The 18,743-nt window shown below is 42.9% G+C and overlaps 1 protein-coding gene across 1 annotated transcript in view; it reads right to left on the minus strand.

Moving 5' to 3' along the window:
- Positions 1-1,261: 1,261 nt before the first annotated feature.
- Positions 1,262-18,743, minus strand: part of LOC103189014 (pseudouridine 5'-phosphatase) — a 66,363-nt gene continuing 48,881 nt past the window's right edge. Inside the window, exon 4 of the mRNA XM_007909252.2 lies at positions 1,262-2,784. Coding sequence (XP_007907443.1) covers positions 2,608-2,784 — 177 coding nt within the window. The 3' untranslated portion in view covers positions 1,262-2,607. The remainder of the gene's footprint in view (positions 2,785-18,743) is intronic.

An 18,743-nucleotide genomic window follows, 5' to 3' on the forward strand; every position in this document is an offset into this window, starting at 1 on the left:
AGGAGGGGGAAGAGAGTCGAGAGGGGAGCTGAAGGCTCGGTCAAAGAGAAAGCAGTCATGGAATCAGTGAACACATTTATTTTAAGGGATTGTTACCCCTGGATAGCAATCCGCCAATCGACTAACAACCGGGTCCCTACTGACTGCCTGTAAACAAAGGTGTGTGGAGAAAGGAAACTTGCCTAAGGTTTTGCCCTGTCCGGGAAGCGAACCTGGGTCCTCTCACTTGCGATGCAATTGCTGTAACCACTACACTACAGGCTTCCACCATAAAAAGAGAACCCAGAGCGAGTCCAACCGTGCCAGGCTGACACCCAAATTGATAGGGGACTGAGGAAACACTGGCTACAAGACTGAGGGCGCAGCTGGTGAGCGCTGGAAATCATCCCAACTAATGAAACTAAATAAATATTATGGCGACATACTATATGGGAAAAAATAAAAGATCTGAGTTGTGAAATTATTTGCCACAACAAAGTACCACCGTCAAGAACATCACTGCCTTTGAAGGTGGCTGATTGAACATTAGTGACTGACAGGCTGATGAATGGAGAAAGGAGGAAAGCTCCTGTTATGGTACAGTAAACAATGCTCAACGCCAAGCAGTAACATTCTCAACGTCAAAATGAAAAAGTAATTCGAAGGCTAAGGAAGACGCTGCATTCACAGTAATCCAAAGTGACTAATATGAAAAAGGTTTTGCTTTGCAAACCCGAGCTTATTTGCCCGCCACACAAAGCAATGTCGAGCCTGTTGCTGCGACCAAATTGGAATGAATGTGTCATAAAGATAATCCTTGCATTTGATACAGAGCTTCATCACATCGCCGAAACGTCTGAAAGCGCTTTTACTGTAATTTATAATAATCTTTGCATTTGATATAGCACCTTATCACATCGTTGAGCAGTTTCAAAGCGCTCATAGAATGTATTGTAAAGTGTGGTAACTGTGTATTTTGTAGGCCAACATCTCAATCAATTTTCACACAGCAAAGTCCCCACAAACAGCCACAAAGCGAATGACCAATTTTATCTGAGGGATTGTCGGCCAGGACACCAGGAGAGAGGGGAGAGAAATTCCCTCCTCTTTTCAAATAGCGCCTCGGGATATTGAACAGGCATAGGCGGGTCTCGATTTAAATGCCTCATCCAAAGAATAGTACCTCTGACAATGTGTACCCCCACAGCACTGCAGTGTGACTGACATCAGCCTTGGAAGGTAATAATAAGTAAATCTAACAGGAGCGACCACACAAAATGGATGTTGGTAACTATTTTTAATTTGAAGATTTGGTTTGACAACAGAGAATCACTGCAGTGACTGAAAGTCAGCCCAACAGTGTACAAACAGAAGAAATAACCCACAATAAACCGCTTTGTCTAAACTTTTCAAAGCAAACTTTATCATTTAATTCCTCAGAAATATCACAAGAACAGTCAAATAAAATGCAGTTTGCACACTCGGCCAGCCATTGTTTCACAACTTTAATTAAGCTGTGCAGAGTGGCTTTGTGCTTGTGTGTGAAGTATCCTCCGATTCTCCTGATGGGCTCAACTATTTGAGCTTGAAGTTTTGCTTCAAATAGGAATGTTTTTATTGTAACAGGAATGTGATTCCATTCACATACATGGTGTATTAACATTGGGTATTGGAGTTAACAAGTTTCATTGAATCAGCATTGCCTGTGTCAAATATATTCTATCAATACACCTATCAACCCGTTTTCCCCAGTCTTTGAGGTGTTGTAAAATGTGAACAGACTACCACTCATTCAAACAATCCCCATGGATTTTTCAGGGAGATTAAAAAATATATCACATTGCCTTCCATTAGATAATTGTTCCCACGATAAGAACATAGCAAAATAATCGCTACTCCTAGTGTTTATGATAGAACTCAAAATAATATTTGAGTATTACAGCACCAAACTATCAGATACAAGACAAACTACAAATCCTCCCAATTTCTCAGAGTTCATACCAGAACAGGATGGCTGAATGATTTCATCCAGCCCACTCGCTCCCTCCATAACCCGTAAATGTGATTTCATGTTTCTGGAAGGGAAACACTAAGATATTGCTGATGTGACCCAAGCACGTTTCTCAAATAGGGCTTCCAGCCAAGTGTGGACCTCCTGATACAGAATAATGGACGGTCAGTGCTCAACCCCAGGGTATGGAGTGTCCATCCCCCAAACCAGCTCCATATAAATATCCCTTGTTTTGGCTAAATTACATGATAGAAATTTCCACTCAACTCAGCCCGAAGCTAAATTAATCTGTTCGAACAAGTGTAAAACACATGCAGCAAAACGTAACAGGGGAGACTTATTACAAACTGAGTAATATAATCTTATACTGAAAATACTGTTGATGGCACCATATCACAAGATATCACAACAACTGCAACATTCGATTTCAACTGCTCAAAACACAAGTCAAATGTGAAGCTAATACGTGAGCTTTTATTTTTTTAGGGGGTTGCGGGGAGAGTGGGGGAGGCTTAAAAAACAGAACCGTACAGGGCTTGATGTTGCTCGCGAGATGGGAATTTCTCATCCATGAGGAAAATGGCATATCCTACCCCTGTGTCTGTAGGATCCACTGTCTACTCATAAGGAGGTAAGCCAAACATCTCTGGCTGGAAGTCCTCCATTGAGTTGAGCACCAATGTGGCGTTCTTTGTAAGTTGAGAGCTCAGCTGCTTATCTGGGATCATGACGACCTGCATTCCTGCTTTCACTGCACTTTCCACTCCGCTGGGGGAATCTTCAAACACCAGGCACTGAGGGCAAGAAATAGACATTCCCTTTAACAAACACACAATTTGTTCCCGTAGCTCAGTGGTTAGAGCCCTCGCCTTGCAAGCGAGAGGACCTTGCTTTGATTCCCAGGCAGGACAAAATGTAAGGCATGTTTCCTTACTCCACACCCTCTGTTTACCAGCAGTAAGTAGGAACCTGATTGTTAGTCAATTGGCAGATCATTTTCCAGGGATAATAATCCCTCAAAAAGAAAAAAAATTGATGGGACGCTGTGCACAATTGGCTGACACATTTTGCCCACAAAATTATTATTATTATAAAATATACAGTCAATTCACTTTACAGTATACCTTGTGAAGCACTTTGAGACATCTCAACGGCATGATAAGGCGCTATATTAAATGTAAAGATTATTATTATTCCTTGATCTTCCCCATCAGCATTTTTTCTTCTCCTCTCTCCCGCTCCGAGGAAGCTGACCAGCAGACCACAAAATGACAACTTAATGCATCGTCTTGTAATTACATTGCAGATATTGATAAATGACTTCTTGAAAAGTAAAACTGTGTGCAGGGAGTTGCTCTGATCGAGAAAAAAATTGATACGGGAAAGTGCGTTTCTCTGTACTTTCTAGACATTGGTAAGTATAGCCAAAGTCTGCTCGCTGCATTTTCTGGAGAAAAAATTGATTTGCTGTGGTCGTGAGCAGAGAATAAAAGACAGATAACAATTGCACTCTTGTTTTCTTGTCATTTCGTAATCCTCCTTGAAATATTTTTAATGTGTTTGGTTATAAAGAAGTAAAGCAATCTCTTCCTTTCTGGTAATGTTCTCAGTGGGCCTGTATTCTATTCAGCCAGAGTTCAGCCCCCGTTTAACCTCGCTGGCTGCACAGCTCGTTTCCCTGTACAAAATGCGTCTCAATTATGGGTTTTACATAAGCTAATATTTCTGTGACAGAAAGCTCTTCTCAGTCGCCCTTTGTGGTGGCCATGGACAGTCCATCTCCATTAACATCTCCGTGCCTCCACAATACCCCCGTCAGAATTAAAGCAGCCCCTGCCAATGGCCTTTGATGCTGACAGACTAGCCCCTTCTATGGTATAAACCTGTACTCTATAACACTCTCACTGCTCGTGAAAAGCACTGAAAAAAAGGCTCAACTGAGATACGGTTCGACTTTTGTAAGTAAGCTTAAAGACTATACAAAATGGCATTATCAGGGCTTTTCAGCAGCCTTTTATATCGAGACAGCGCATAGAATGTCCTTGACAAGCTGGCAGTCAAAGGCCTAATTGACTTCTATGATGTCACTGACTGGGTGTATGGGACGGACTGATCGTCGCTCAAGTGCTATAGGTGTAGGCAATGGTTTGACTAATTCCCTGAAACTGGAGGCAATTAAAACTCTTCATTTGCGAAGAAGCCAAGCTAATGACCCATAATCATCGTCATTATTTGTTGCGGCAAATATATGCAGGCGGCATACAGTACAGGCTTTGTTCTTGGCAAGAACCGGAGAGATTAGCTACACAAGCATGGAGATGGTATGTCGGCCAGATTCCTAGCCGAACAGATCACTGCCAGTGTCCTGTCTCTTGATAAGATTATTAATAATTCTTCTATATAACACAGAGCCTTTCACATCGAGAGGACGTCTCCAAGCGCTTTAGACTTCACTGTAAAGTGTAGTGACTGTGTCAGCAGACAATTTGTGGACAGCAACAGTCATGAAGTGAGTGAGTGACTGATTGTCGGCCAGCACACCAGGACAAACTCACTCCACTTTTTGAATGGGGCCTCAGGATCTTTAACGTCCACCTGAACAGACAGATTGAATGGTTACAAAGAGACCGGACGATGGAAGAAAAATTATTTGATAATATAAAAAACAAAAAGCTACATTAGTGATGGGAAAAAATTGAAATATTTATGATGGTATTATTGCAACATAACAGAAAATATAGTGAGGTTAATAAATAAATCTAGCATTTGGATGCCCCACATCTATTCATTTTCTGTAATGAACAGAGGGTAGGTAAGTGTATGTAAATAAAACAGCATCTTCTCTCATAGCCTGATTCAGTCAGTAGTGCTCTCGTCTCAGAGACAGAAGATTGTGGGTTCAAGCCGCCACGTCGGGACTTTGAACTCATATAGCAACTGAGAGGGGAGGGGGGATTGGGACAACAAGTGCTGGGCTTCATGTGGGTGATGGTGGGAGAAAGGGAGGAGGGAAAGATGAAGGCAAAGGGGTGCAGGGTGGGGGCTGTAATGGAATGAGCCTGTAGTAGACCTGGAGAGGAGGAGAGGCAGCCAAGGGGATAATGCTAATCTTAGAGATAATGAAATCCGGGTCCTCTTCAAGCTTGGCATCTGAAGTGAGGTTTGAGGGTGCTTGAGAGGGGTGTGCAGAAGGTGGTGGAGAATAGGATTTGGGGGCTTTTGGCTTTGAGAATGGTCTTTTTTCGGTCAACCGGGTGTCTGACACATGCTTTAGAGTCTCCAAACCATCATCGTGTTTTAGAGTTTCCAAACCAAACTGAAAATTCCATGATAATAATAATAATAATCCTTGCATTTGATATAGCGCTTTTCACGTCGGGGGACGTCCCAAAGCGCTTCACAGAACACACTGTAAAGTGAATTGACTGTATATTTGTGGGCGAACGCGGCAGCCAATTGCGCACAGCAATGTCCCACAAACAGTTGTAGATTGAAAATGACCAATTTATTATTGTTTTTGGTTTTGGAGGGATTATTATTAGGCTCTGTGTGGAGTAAGGAAACTTGCCCAAGGTTTCGCCCTCTGCCTGGAATTGAACTCAGGTCTCTCACTTGCAAAGCGAGTGCTCTAACCACTGAGCTACAGGACTCCACATGATCCCACCTACACATGGCAATCCCAGAGATACATTGTTGGAATGGAATGCGCTCTCTCTCTTTTTCTCTCTCTCTCCCTGGAGGGACACATCCCGTTTGCCTAATTCCGGTAAATATTAGGCATAAGTTGGCAAGAGCCGAGGCTTGAAGAGGTAACTGCTGGAGTCCAACCAGCTAAAACCACATAGATTGTCATTGATATCGCTCTCTGGCCAAGCTTTTCCACTACTTGTCCAGCTAGGACCACCCTACCTGTTAAGGCTTTGGTTGCAGGTTTGACAGGAGCCGAGTAGGAGGATTCCCTGTCCCTAGTGACTAATCTACTCTTCCAAGTGGTGTTGATGAGCCACACTGGCTGAGCTGTCATCGGCAGTGCCCTGGAATACTCCCGAGCTCGACCAACATTCCGTTGCTACTCCATTCCGACATGAGACCCCGCTACCTCCCCCCCAAGGAGGACAGTCACTGGTTGGTTGGTTGACATCTGACCAGAGCAGGTTTGAGTCTCACTAGGTGGATGGCAGGTACCAGGAATTCCCTGCCAGCTTCCCGGTGAGCAACACAGCTCAGCATTGCCATCGTTTCCTGTTCACAGGTCGGACACACGTCCTTTCCCATCGGCGATGGTTCCACCAGTTGATTCGCCTACATAGCATACTTTACAGTAATTCCTGTGAAGCATTGAGAAGGCCTTCTGGCATGAAAGGCTTTGTATCAAATGTCAGGATTATTATTATGATGTCAACTTGTATTAACCAAGCTCTCATCTTGATGCTGTGCCACAACACTCCGCTGATAGAAGCTGCTACTCCAAAGGTTACCAGTCTGCAATTCCAGCCTAATTATACCCTCCAGACCCAACTCAAATAGCAGTGATGGACTCATCCCGGTCGTGATAATCTGTAAGTGGGTTTAGAGACTTCTCAAGGCTCCTTCCTGTTCTGCAAAACCATGATTAAGTCATGTGGTTGCTAGTAAGTGAGAGTGTGGCCAGCCTGCGCTCTCAAAACTAGGGGGTAAATTCAGAATAAATCAGCGGAAACACAACTTCAGTGAGCAAGTGGTAAACCGCGCCACAAACGATGGAAGCAGAAAGTGTCATTTGTTTCAAGAACAAATGAGATAGATTTATGTTAGGAAATAATATCTGGGGATACAGTGTGTAGTTTCGGACACGACATGTCTTGCAATGGCCAGGATGGTGGAGGGCAAACTGGATGGACCTTGCTCTTCTTTTGCCAGCAAATTCTTATGTTCCTATGTTCTAAAAGTGAGAGGACTGCCTCATTCTTCCCATTTAGGAGAAAAACAGCTGTTGATGGTGTCTGTGTATTTCTGTTGCTGATAGACATCCAGGATGCCAATTGTTTTCCTACAGGAAAATTGGTCAAGGGACCAGAGCGATTTCTAATTTATCTCCCTTTTAAATCCTCTCGTTGGACATGGAAATTTTCAGCAGAGTGAGACCATTCAGCCCATCGCGCTTGTGTCGCTGCTTCTAGCACTTTCCAGTCGTCCCTCAAAACCCCTGACGTCTCAGATGATCATCAAGTTCCCCAGTGAATGATTCTATTGATTCACAGTTAATCAGTGTTGCACTGTGTTCTGAGGCAGCCTGCTGCCAGGTGTCTGTCAGTACTGATATCCAGACTGGTATTCCAAGTGGAGATTACTCAACCCTTCAATATTTCCCCCCAGTCGCTGTTAGGCATTACCCTCTCCGCCATTTATTTCTTCTTTATCATCTTCTTGCTCCAACAGACGGCAAATAGCCTATGATACTATTCACCTACAAAAACAATCACTATACTTGACTAATAATAATTTAATGATAATAATCCTTACATTTGATATAGCGCCTTATAACGTAATTGAGGTGTCTCAAACAGCTTCACAGAATATTCTATAAAGTTGATTGACTGTGTGTTTTGTAAGTGAAACGCGGTAGACAATTGCGCACAGCAACGTCCTTCAAATAGTCATGGATTGAGTTTCATTCCTGTAAAGAGGAGATTCAGTGATAAGGTACTATAAAAATCATATTTCTTTCTATTCTTTTAGCCCATGACCTCTCCCACACTAGGCTCCATGAGCCTATCACCTCCATCCTCGCTGGATTCATTGTCCCACTCCCCTCACGCAGATCAAATTAAACATCCTCACACCTCACATTAAAATTCCACCACGGCCTCGACCCAACTAAATCTTTGACCTCCTGCAACCCTACCAAACCAGTCATTTCAGCAACAACAAATGACACATACACAGCACTTTTCAAGTCGAGAGGACGTCCCAAGGCGCTGGACAGTCAAGGATTCGGACCCGAGCTGGGGGTTGACATCAGGAGAGGTGGAGGGCAGGGAGGGTAAGGGTAGAAGGGTGACCAAAGGCATGGTCAAAGAGGAGGGTCTTGAGAGGGCCCTGAAGGAGGCGAAGGAGGGAGCGAGGCGAAGGGATTGTGGGATGGAGTTCCAAAGTGGGATGGCAGAGAGGCTGAAGGCCCGACCGCCGATGTTGGGACGGACCGGGCATGGGACACGGAGCAGGCCGGAGCCCACCGTGCTTGGCAATGCTTCATGTCCTCTCCCTTTCCACCATTCTGTCTCTCTGGACTCCATTCCAGAGACCCTCCAGAAGATGGAATCAAGAAATGATCATTAAAGTCTAAAGAAAAAGAGGCAAAATGCTTTGGATGATATTTGCATTATTAATGTAGCATTTCAGATGTGAAACCTTTCAAATCATAAATACAGTCTTAACTTTGAGGCTGTTTTTGAGCAAGAATTACACAGAATTGGCTAAAAGTTAAGACTGAATTCAACAGTTTGCCAAACTCTGGATGCTCTGAAACTTTACATCAACAGAGTAAATAGAGAAGGGAGTTAATAGAGAAGGAAGTTTCTTCCAGTGTCTTGGCCATTATCACTACACTATAGAGCATATTCTGTAAAGCACTTTGAGACGTCTCAAAGACGTGATGAGGTGCTGTATCAAATGCAAGGATTATTATTTCTGTAAGCAAATTGCTGCCCTGTTTGCCCACAAAACACACAGTCAAACACACTTTACAGTATATCCTGAAGCACTTTAAGATGTCCTCCTAAAGTGAGAGATGCTAAACCAATGGAAGAATGATTATTATTCAATCCAGACACAGGTGGAATTTTACTCCACAAGGGCTCTCTCCTCAAGCTAACCAAAGACATGAGTACTGCAATTGAACATTGGGTAATTATTGAGTCTGCAATAAAATTACAGCGCTCTGGACTTGAATCTCCAACTCAGCAAACTCACTGCAAACTAAACAGTTCTTGACAATCGATCATAGTACTGTATGGACACAGCAATCCGTAATCTTTTCACTGGCCTGTTGCCAGTATGCAAAAAGCTGTGAGCTTAGCATCTGGCCGTTGTGAAGTGGGCATTGAACACTGCCGTTTGCTAATTGGAGATAATTATTTGGTCATTTAACTAACATTCCTATTCACTTGTGTCGGCTTTATTTTAGCATTTCATTGACAAAATGCTAATCAGACGTGACCTTTCATATTATATATACATATATAATAAATAAAAACCTCAAAATGCAAAATTCATCTCCCTTCTCCCTCTGCTTTCAAACTAGACTGTTCTTCCAGACCCAATCCACAATTGGCTTTCACTCCACTGAGATCTGTTATTTTTTTTTTGCAATCAGCAGTTTTGTCTGCTTTGTGATAATTCTGCCAGAATAATTCCACTTGTTGACTTGTTGAGGGTGAGTTTCTTTACTGCTTCAGTCAGCTGAAAAGCAAACCAAGTTCATTCCAATGTCCGACATCCATACCCTTGTCCCATTCCTACTTTGCAATCTCCATTTTTTTTGCCCAGCTGGGAGTCTGACACACGCGGAAACCCATCACCATGCTTAAGAATAGCCAAACCAAACTGAGAATTCCCTGTATCCCACCTACACATGGAAATACCAAAGATAGATTGTTGGAATAGAATGCGCTCTCTCTCTCTCTCTCTCTCTCTCCCTGAAGAGACGCATCCTGTTTACCTAATTCCGGAGAGTATCAGGCACAGGTTGGCAAGAGCCAAGTCCTGGGGATCCCAGAGTGTGCATGTAGCTAAAACTACATAGCTTGCCATTGATGGCGCTGTCTGGCAAGTTTTTCCACTGCTTGTCCAGCTAGGACCACCCTACCTGTTATGGCTTTAGCTTGCATGGTTAACAGGAGCTGAGTGGGATGACTCCCTGACCCCAGTGACTGGTCTGCCCTTCGAGGTCCTGCCAATGATCCAGACTGGCTCCTATAACCCAAACTGGCAGCAAATGTAATACCCATTATTTTGTGAAAAAAAAGAAATAAGAGTTAATCCAGGAAAGTACAGGCTCTTCTGCCGAGCTTGATCAGTGTCCCACACAGTACCCGCAAAGCGCTTTGAGATGTTCTCCCATGTGAAAGGTGTTATATACATGCAAGCTGTTGTCTGATCCACTTATTGCTGTCTCCAATGCATTTAGTCCCTGTCTCTGATGCTTTGTTGACCTAGCTTTCAGTCTTTGATATTTGAGCACACTTAATCTTGCTGCACTGCTCTCATAATATCAACTGTGTTATATTCGAAAGGACAACACAAGGTAACACATTACTTTTGTGTAGAAAAGTTGGCAAAAGCATACTACGGTACAGGTATGAATGATCATAGACATCAGGAAGTATTTCTTTACACAGAAAATAATTAACAACTGGGAAGGGTTACCACAAAGGATTATTTAGGCCAGGGCTCACTTAAAAAACAGCTCGAAATCTATAGTAGAATGACAGCAAGGCGGGTTTTCTGAACCTTCTTATCTGAACTCCTGTGATTAGCACCTTAGTATTGGTTACAGCAATCGCCTCGCAAGCGAAAGGACCTCGGTTTGATTCCCAGGCAGGCAAAACCTTAAGCAAATTCCTTCCCCATAAGCCTCTGTTTACCTAGCAGTAAGTAGGAACCCAATTGTTAGTCTATTGGCGGTTCGCTTTTTGGGAATAATAATCCCTTCAAAATATATATTTTTAAATAATAATTTGATCGCCCAATCCACGGTTTGCTTGCGAATGCTCTAACCAATATGGTAAAGACTCCAATACCCTACAGGACTTATTGATCAAGGACTAGGTGCGATCAAGGCTTTGTTTTGTCCTATTGGACACAAAGTGCTCGTAAAAAAGTTCTTTATGAAAATGTGTCAAACTTGCTCAGCTAATAACACTTTGACCTTGGGGTCAGACGGTTGTGGGTTCAAGCTCCATGTTGGGTCTTTGAACTCTCCAATATATTGCTGATGGGGGGTGATATCTGGTTGGAGGTGTTGACCTTCAGATGAGACGTTAAAACGAGGTTCCGTCTGCCTAAGTAGGTGGGTGTTAACATCCCATGGTATGATTGATTAGAGCACAGAGTTTCGCTTTCCCCCTGGCCTGGACAACATGCTTCAAAATAAAATTGGTCATTCACTTCATGGCTGTTTGTGGGATGAAAAATAATAATAAAAATACTTACATTTGATATAGCGCCTCATATATAGTCCCAGCCTTTGGAACTCTCTCCCTCAAGCTGCCTGGCAAGCTGTGTGGTTTTCACTGGTTAAACTCCAGCAGTCACCTCCTCATTCACGCCCTCAATAATAATAATAATCCTTGCATTTGATTCAGCGCCTTATCAAGTTGTTGAGATGTCTCAAAGTGCTTCACAGTATACATTATAAAGTGAATTGACATATTTTGTGGGCGAAATGCCATGTGGCATGTGGGAATATTGCTATGTACCGCATTTCTAAATACACCTTACAATATTTCCTGTGAAGCACTTTGAGATGTGCTCCTGACATGAAAAGTCCTGTATCAAATGTAAGAGTTATTATCATTAGAAAAACAAAGTGGGAGAGAGAATCTAAAACATGACGGGTAGTTCGAGGGATGAAAAGGTCCTTTTGAATAAATACGTGTTGTAGAACAAGACACAAAATATTGCCATTGTGTATGAAAGTGAAACAAAATTTAATGATTTTTTTTAGAAATGATTTCCAGACTGTGTTCTACGCTCCTATTCAGAACTGGATTACTAGAAATGTATCTGTCATCTTATGAAGTACAAGGCATTAGACAGCATGCTGTGTGTTACTAGCTGCAAGAGGATAATTCTTTGAATTATTTAAATATAGCTTAGCTCTTGGTGAAATTTAATTTAGATAAATACTTTATAACGCTCCTATCTGGATCATTCAGCACTACCAGTCCCGAGAGACGGAAATATGAATAAAATTGGAAAATCCAATTTTCACAGAAAATAACTTGAGTGAGAGAAAGGCAAAGAAGGGGTTCTGAGGATAATGAAGTGTTTAGAATGAGTTACTTTTTTTTGCTTTCAGATGGTAAAGATTACAAGAATGTGCTGCTTTGAATGAAGATCTGACACAGACACTGTGTCTTTGTGGAATAATGAGAAGGGAACATTAAAAACATGATCATTCCAGATGGTTAAATGCTCATTTTTTAGCGAGCGAGTGAGAGAGCGAGAGAGCTGAGAAAGGCAACACAGTGAACGTTGTGTAAAAGACTGTCAGGAATCATGTGTCATGAGGCATTCCCACACATTCCTAAGCAGCAGCAGTACAGGATGTTTGTGTCAGGACCCGGATGGTCTTGGAACTCTAACCTTAAGCTGACACAGGGCATTATTAGAACAAATAGTCCAGTATACTGGAGTCCTGTAGCTCAGTGGTTAGAGCACTCGCCTCACAAGCGAGAGGACCTGGGTTTGATTCCTGGGTGGGGCAAAAAGGAGGCAAGCTTCCTTACTCCACACGCCTCTGGTCACCCAGCAGTAAGTAAGTAAGTAGTAACCCGGTTGTTAGGTGATTGGCGGATCGCGTTTCCGGTCAATCCGCGACTGTTTGTGGGACGCTGCTGTGCCACGGATGCACACTCCACCTCACCAAGCCAGTCAGGAACCTAGGCGTTCAACCCTCAACGGTCCTTTCTCCCCCACATCTATGCCATGAGTTGCTCCCCACACCTCCGCAACATTACCTGACTCCGCCACTGCCTCACCCCTCAGGCCATCAAAACCCTCATAACTGCCTTCATTACATCTAGGCTCGACTATGCTAACTCCCAGCTTGTCGGCCTTCCCAACTCTTCCCTTCACGAGCTGCAGATCATCCAGAACTCTGCAACTTGTGTCCTCTCCCGCACCAGCCTCTGTGATCCTATCACCCCACCCTCGCCCAGCTCCATTGGCGCCCCATCCCTCGGAGGATCGAGTTCAAAATCCTCGTCCTCACCTTCAAGGTCTTGGTTTGGTCTTGCCCCCTCCTACCTCTCCGACCTGTTAACCCCTTATCAACCTATCCGCTCCTCTGCTCTGGTCTACTCCAAGTCCTCCACTGGGCCCACCCCACCATCGATCCTCCTCTTCGACCGTGCCTTCAGCCACCCTCCTACCCTCTCCACCCTCCCTGATCCCAACTGACCCCCCCCACCCAAGTCTTAATCCCTAATCCCTGACTGTTCAGGGCATTGGGACGTCCTCCCGATATGAAAGGCGCTTTACAAATGTAATTTTGTGTTGTATCAAATGCAGCCCATGTTTTCGTCCTCCACTATCGTTGCCAAGCAATAATTATCCAGTTCTTTTGAAGAGAAGTTAAGTAATAGCATTAAGTAACCACATTTGCTGCTTCTGTTGAGAGTCTATTCCACATATACAGTTTTCTGTGCAGAAAAACAATCGTCTCATCTGTTTATCTGCTTGCGGCTTAATTTTAAACCTATGTTCTCTAGTTCTGCTCTTGTAGTCCAAGTTAAACAGACTGTTGGATCATTTGAATTACAAACATTTGAAGTAAATAGGCCATAGAGAGACATCAGCAACCTCTAATTTACTATTTTAAGTTGACTCTATCGTTCTCCATGTCGATGATCTTTCTTTTTTCCATGTTTTATTTTTAAACAAGTGATTGTTACTTAATGTTATCAACAGATAGCTCTTAATAACCTTAAAAAGGAATCCCCTAAAATTTCTTGGATCATTCGGAGTCCTGGAGTTTGGTCCTGGAGTTAGACACTCGCCTCGCAAGCGAGAGAACCTGGTTTGATTCCCGGGCAGGGCAAAACCTTATTCTACACATCTCTGTTTACCTAGCAGTAAATAGGAACCCGGTTGTTAATCGATTGGCTTTCAAATCCCTTTAAAAAAAATTGTCACTCAATCCAGGACTGTTTGTGGGACACTGCTGTACGCAATTGGCTGCCATGTTTTGCCCACAAAATACATAGTCAATTCATTTTACAGTATATTCTGTGAAGTGCTTTGAGACTTCTCGAAAACTTGATAAGGCCCTATATCAGCACTGGCTCCCAACAATATAGTCAATTCACTGAAGTGCTTTGAGACGTCACAACGTGATAAGGTGCTATATCAAATGTAAGGATTATTATTATTATCTAACTGCCTGCCAAGAACTTCTGGGCTTGCTTTGGTCTGCTAATGGCTTCCTGACTATAGCTTAATGGCCTTGGCTGAAAGAGGAACCAATGGTGGCTGGAGGCAGGACTGGGGAACTTCAAAGGAACAAAAATTGAGCAAGGTTTTCCTGCAAGCTTGCATCAAAAATGTGTGAAGCTTCAACGTTTTGTTCTTTCCCTGTTCCCTGTTGGTCCTCACTATGTTTTGCCAGAGCTAATAACCCCTCAAAAAAAATCAATCCACAACTGTTTGTGGGACACTGCTGTGCGCAATTGGCTGCCACGTTTCACTCACAAAATGCAGAGTCAATCCACTTTACAGTATATTCAGTGAGCGCTTTGGGACGTCTAAACAATGAGATAAGCTGCTATATCAACTGCAAGGATTATTATTATTAAATAACAATATTATTATTAAATAAGAAATTAAAAATAATACGCTAAAACAATGAACGAGAAGCAAGCCAGCAGGTACACAGGGATTAAAATACATGACCTTGGTATGGCAGATTGCTTCAGACTCGGGCAGCAGCAATGTGGAGGTGAAGAAAATGGAGAGTTAACAGGCTGATTTACTGCAAAAGTGGGACGTAGCCAGGCTTGCTCAATTGTTTTCTGTCTGTCCACCTAATAGTTGGGAGAATATTATGATTGATAGTCTCAATGGGTAGTGCCGCTGGCATCGTAAAAGCATCATCAAAATACCACCTGCAACCTCTGCATGGCTGCCATCATCAAAGTAGGAAATATGCCCCTCCAAATGGGCTTTAACTGCGCAGATGAGATGAACAAGGGTTAGTTAGAAACTAGAAAGGGAGTGGGATTATTATGTAATTACATTACCAATAACATTACCTTACTAACATAAAATTGAAATAGACAATTAAAATTGGACTTCATTATCATATCCTAGTTCTACATATTATTCATTTCTCGCCCATTCTCTTCCACACACCACACGTATGCGCGCATATACACACACACGCACACACCCTGTGCCTCTGCCCTCTGAAACGCTCTTCCAAATTCTTTGCCTTGCCCCTTCCTTGCCAGTCTTCAGATCACAACTGAAGACCACCCTCTTCAACTGTCACCTTCTCTCTCTCTCCCTGGTTCGGTGTCAAGCTTCAGCACTGTTAAGCTCCGAGATGCTACATGCATAAATGGCGCTACATAAACGCAAGTTGTTGTTGTCGTTGTCTTCTCTATCTGCCTTTAAAACCCTCTAAAAGTTAACATCCCTAAATCTTTCTTTACCCTTGTCCCATATGTCCGTCAAACCCTTCGAGACCCCTGTACATGCGCAGGAACTAATTTGCTGAAATTAGAGAATGGAGCAAAATATCGATAAGTTCACAACATTGAATTCGTGAGGCACAAGAACTCCCAAGATATTAGCACCATGTTCCGCAATTAAATTCCAGCTTCCCCCCACCCCCCGACCCGCGCACACATGCAACCATCAAACATACAATGCACCTCCTCCCGCTGGCAATGGTGGAACATGGCCACCAAGCGGTGCACTAGAGCAGTCTAGGGAATTCAGCTGATCTTTTCTCTCCCTGTGGAGAACAACCAAGATCCACATGGCACGCTTCACTCTGAGAAACCAGCAGGTCGCTAACCCAGCTGTTGTGCCACCTGGAGTGGGCTTTCCCTTTAAGCTGCTGCCGTGAAGAAACAAGCACAGCATAGCTTTTGTGTACACACGTACAAGCATCAATAATTGAATAATCTCACAGACCCACGTTGTTTGCTGCTGGCGCTGTTGTTCTTTTACAAAACGTAATTGAATATCTGGTATTTAAAGAAATCGAGGTTCTGCTGGTTTTCTGTCGAACACAATTTTCTTCCTTTCTTGCTCTTAAGGTCATTATAATAATAAATAATAATAATAATCCTGACATTTCATACAGCACCTTATCACATCTTCAAGACGTCTCAAAGTGCTTCCACAGCATATACTGTAAAGTGAATTGACTGCAAAACGAAGCAGTCAATTGCACACAGCAATGTCCCACAAATAGTCGTGGATTGAGTAACCAAATTATTTAGTATTATATTTTTGAAGGGATTATTACCACGGAAAAGCAATCCGCCAATCTACTAACAACTAGGTTCCTGCTTACTGTTAAGTAAACAGAGGCGCGTGGAGTAAGGAAACATGCCTAAGGTCTTACCCTGCCCAGGAATCAAACCCAGGTCTTCTCGATTGCGAGGTGCTCTAACCACTGAGCAGCAGGACTTCACATTTATATCTTCATCTTTTGAGTGTTTTATCTAATTCTCTTTCAAATGATGAAATAATTTGCATTCAGAAGGCACTTAGATATTGTTCAAAATTACATTTGCTCACAATATTTCAGAGGGTATTTTTGGGGGTAAGATAAGATTCCTGAATTTACATACGTTCAGTTCTACATTTATTGTGCATTATACTTGACTCTATTTGACTCACTTTCCGTTGACTCACTTTCCTTTCTCCATAGATGCTGCCTGACCTGCTGAGTGTTCCCAGCTGTGCTTGTTTTCAGGTTACTGCACACGTCAGTTACATAACACCAGAGGAACTTCACAAAACAGGAAGAGGCCATGCAACCTAATGAAATGTTCCAGTTTATTAGATCTTGGCAGATCTTGTAATCCCATTGCGCTCTGGGATGCTGTTCTACATGAGGGGCACTATATAAATGCAAGTTATTGTTGTCACCTCATCCTCTTACCGCACTCCTTAATACTCCTACTACTCAGGTATCTCTCGTTTAAACATCCTTGGTGATTTCTCTGTAGCTTAGTGGGGAAGAGTTACATCTTTACAACCCTGTGTGTGAAAAAATACTTCCTGACCTCAGTTCTATCTGCCTTGGTTCTGATTTTAACAATATTGTAATAATCCTTAATAATCCTTGCATTTGATATAGCGCTTTTCACGTCGGGAGGACGTCCCAAAGCGCTTCACAGAACACACTGTAAAGTGAATTGACTGTATATTTGTGGGCGAACGCGGCAGCCAATTGCGCACAGCAATGTCCCACAAACAGTCGTAGATTGAATATGACCAATTTATTTATTTATTCGAGGGATTATTACCCCAGAAAGTGATCCGCCTATCGACTAAAAAGCCAGGTTTTTGGCTACTTATTGCTGTGTGGAGAAAAGAAACTTACCTAAGGTTATGCCCTGTCCGGGAATCGAACCCAGGTCCTCTCGCTGGCCATGCGAATGCTCTAACCACTGAGCTGCAGGACTCCACTACGTCATGCTATGGCATAAATCAAGAAATATTCAATCAAGAAAATTTATTTTGTTGGCCGACCATAAAGGTTGGCCACAACTGTTATGGAGAGTGGTTGAGGCCAGGACACTGAGACCCCTTTAAAATAAACAGCATGATGCTGTGATGTGGATCCAATGGGATGGAGGGTCTTCTTGTTCCAAACCTTTCTTGTGATATCTTTACTTTTCTATCTCAGAACAGCTCACATTTTCAGGTCAAATCGGTCGATTTGACCTGAAAATGTGAGCTGTTCTGAGATAGAAAAGTATAGCAAGTAACAAAGTACAGCACTTGTTTCTGGCAGCAACTGCTGTCCCTCGAGGCAAATTTCTTATAGCAGTGTACGTACATTTGCCACTTACCATAATGAAAGCCTGATAAGCACAGAATTCAAATACTGTACAAATAACACACACAACTCTACAAAACAGCAGAAACATCACTGACCTCATCAAGTTAACAAGTACCCATCTCTAAGTAATATTAAAAATAAACAGTGAGTTTACATGTTCAGCAAATTACCAGGTCTTTTGAAACAATATATTCATCTTCTAGTATTGTTCTGTGTATGCAGCAAAGCATGAAAAGTATTTAAGGAAACAAAAGACCTTTTTGAGACCTATTAGAAACAGCTCAAATCCTTTAACAGGGTTTTACCATAAAGTAGGGTGGTCCAACTGGCTGCAAGAGGGGGATGAGTTCATCTGACCCAGGCTTAGTCTGACTCGGCGGGAAAAACACTGAACCTGTCGATCACTTTCAAACTACTAACAGGAGAGAGACAGATACAGACACAGAGAGAGAAAAAGAGAGAAACAGAGACACACACACAGACCGAGAGAAAGAAATACAGAGATACACAGACAGACAGACAGACAGAGATAGAGACACACATGGACAGAGAAAAATACAGAGACTCACACAGACAGAGATAGACGCAGAGAGAGACACACACACACAGGTAGAGAGAGACACAGAGACAGATACCTTGTTGATGGCTATATTATTGTTTTAAAATGTGTATGACCAGCACAGCATAGCAATGGTCCACAAACGATCACAACCATGATATGAACAACCAATTTATCTCGGGGGATGGATTGCTGGCCAGGATATCAGAACTAACTCCCTTCTGTTTCCAAGCAGTGAAACAGAATCGGATCAGGTACGTGGGACCTGGTACAACATCTCATCCAAAGGATGGCACCTCTCCTCCAGCACCGTATTGGAGAGTCAGTCTAGACTATGACTTTAAAGTACTGACACAGATCTCAAACTCACCTGATCGTGAGGCGTGAGAGCGACAAACTGAACCAGG

Source organism: Callorhinchus milii, unplaced genomic scaffold (genome assembly GCF_018977255.1).
Source record: "Callorhinchus milii isolate IMCB2004 unplaced genomic scaffold, IMCB_Cmil_1.0 Scaffold4, whole genome shotgun sequence".
NCBI lineage: Eukaryota > Metazoa > Chordata > Chondrichthyes > Chimaeriformes > Callorhinchidae > Callorhinchus > Callorhinchus milii.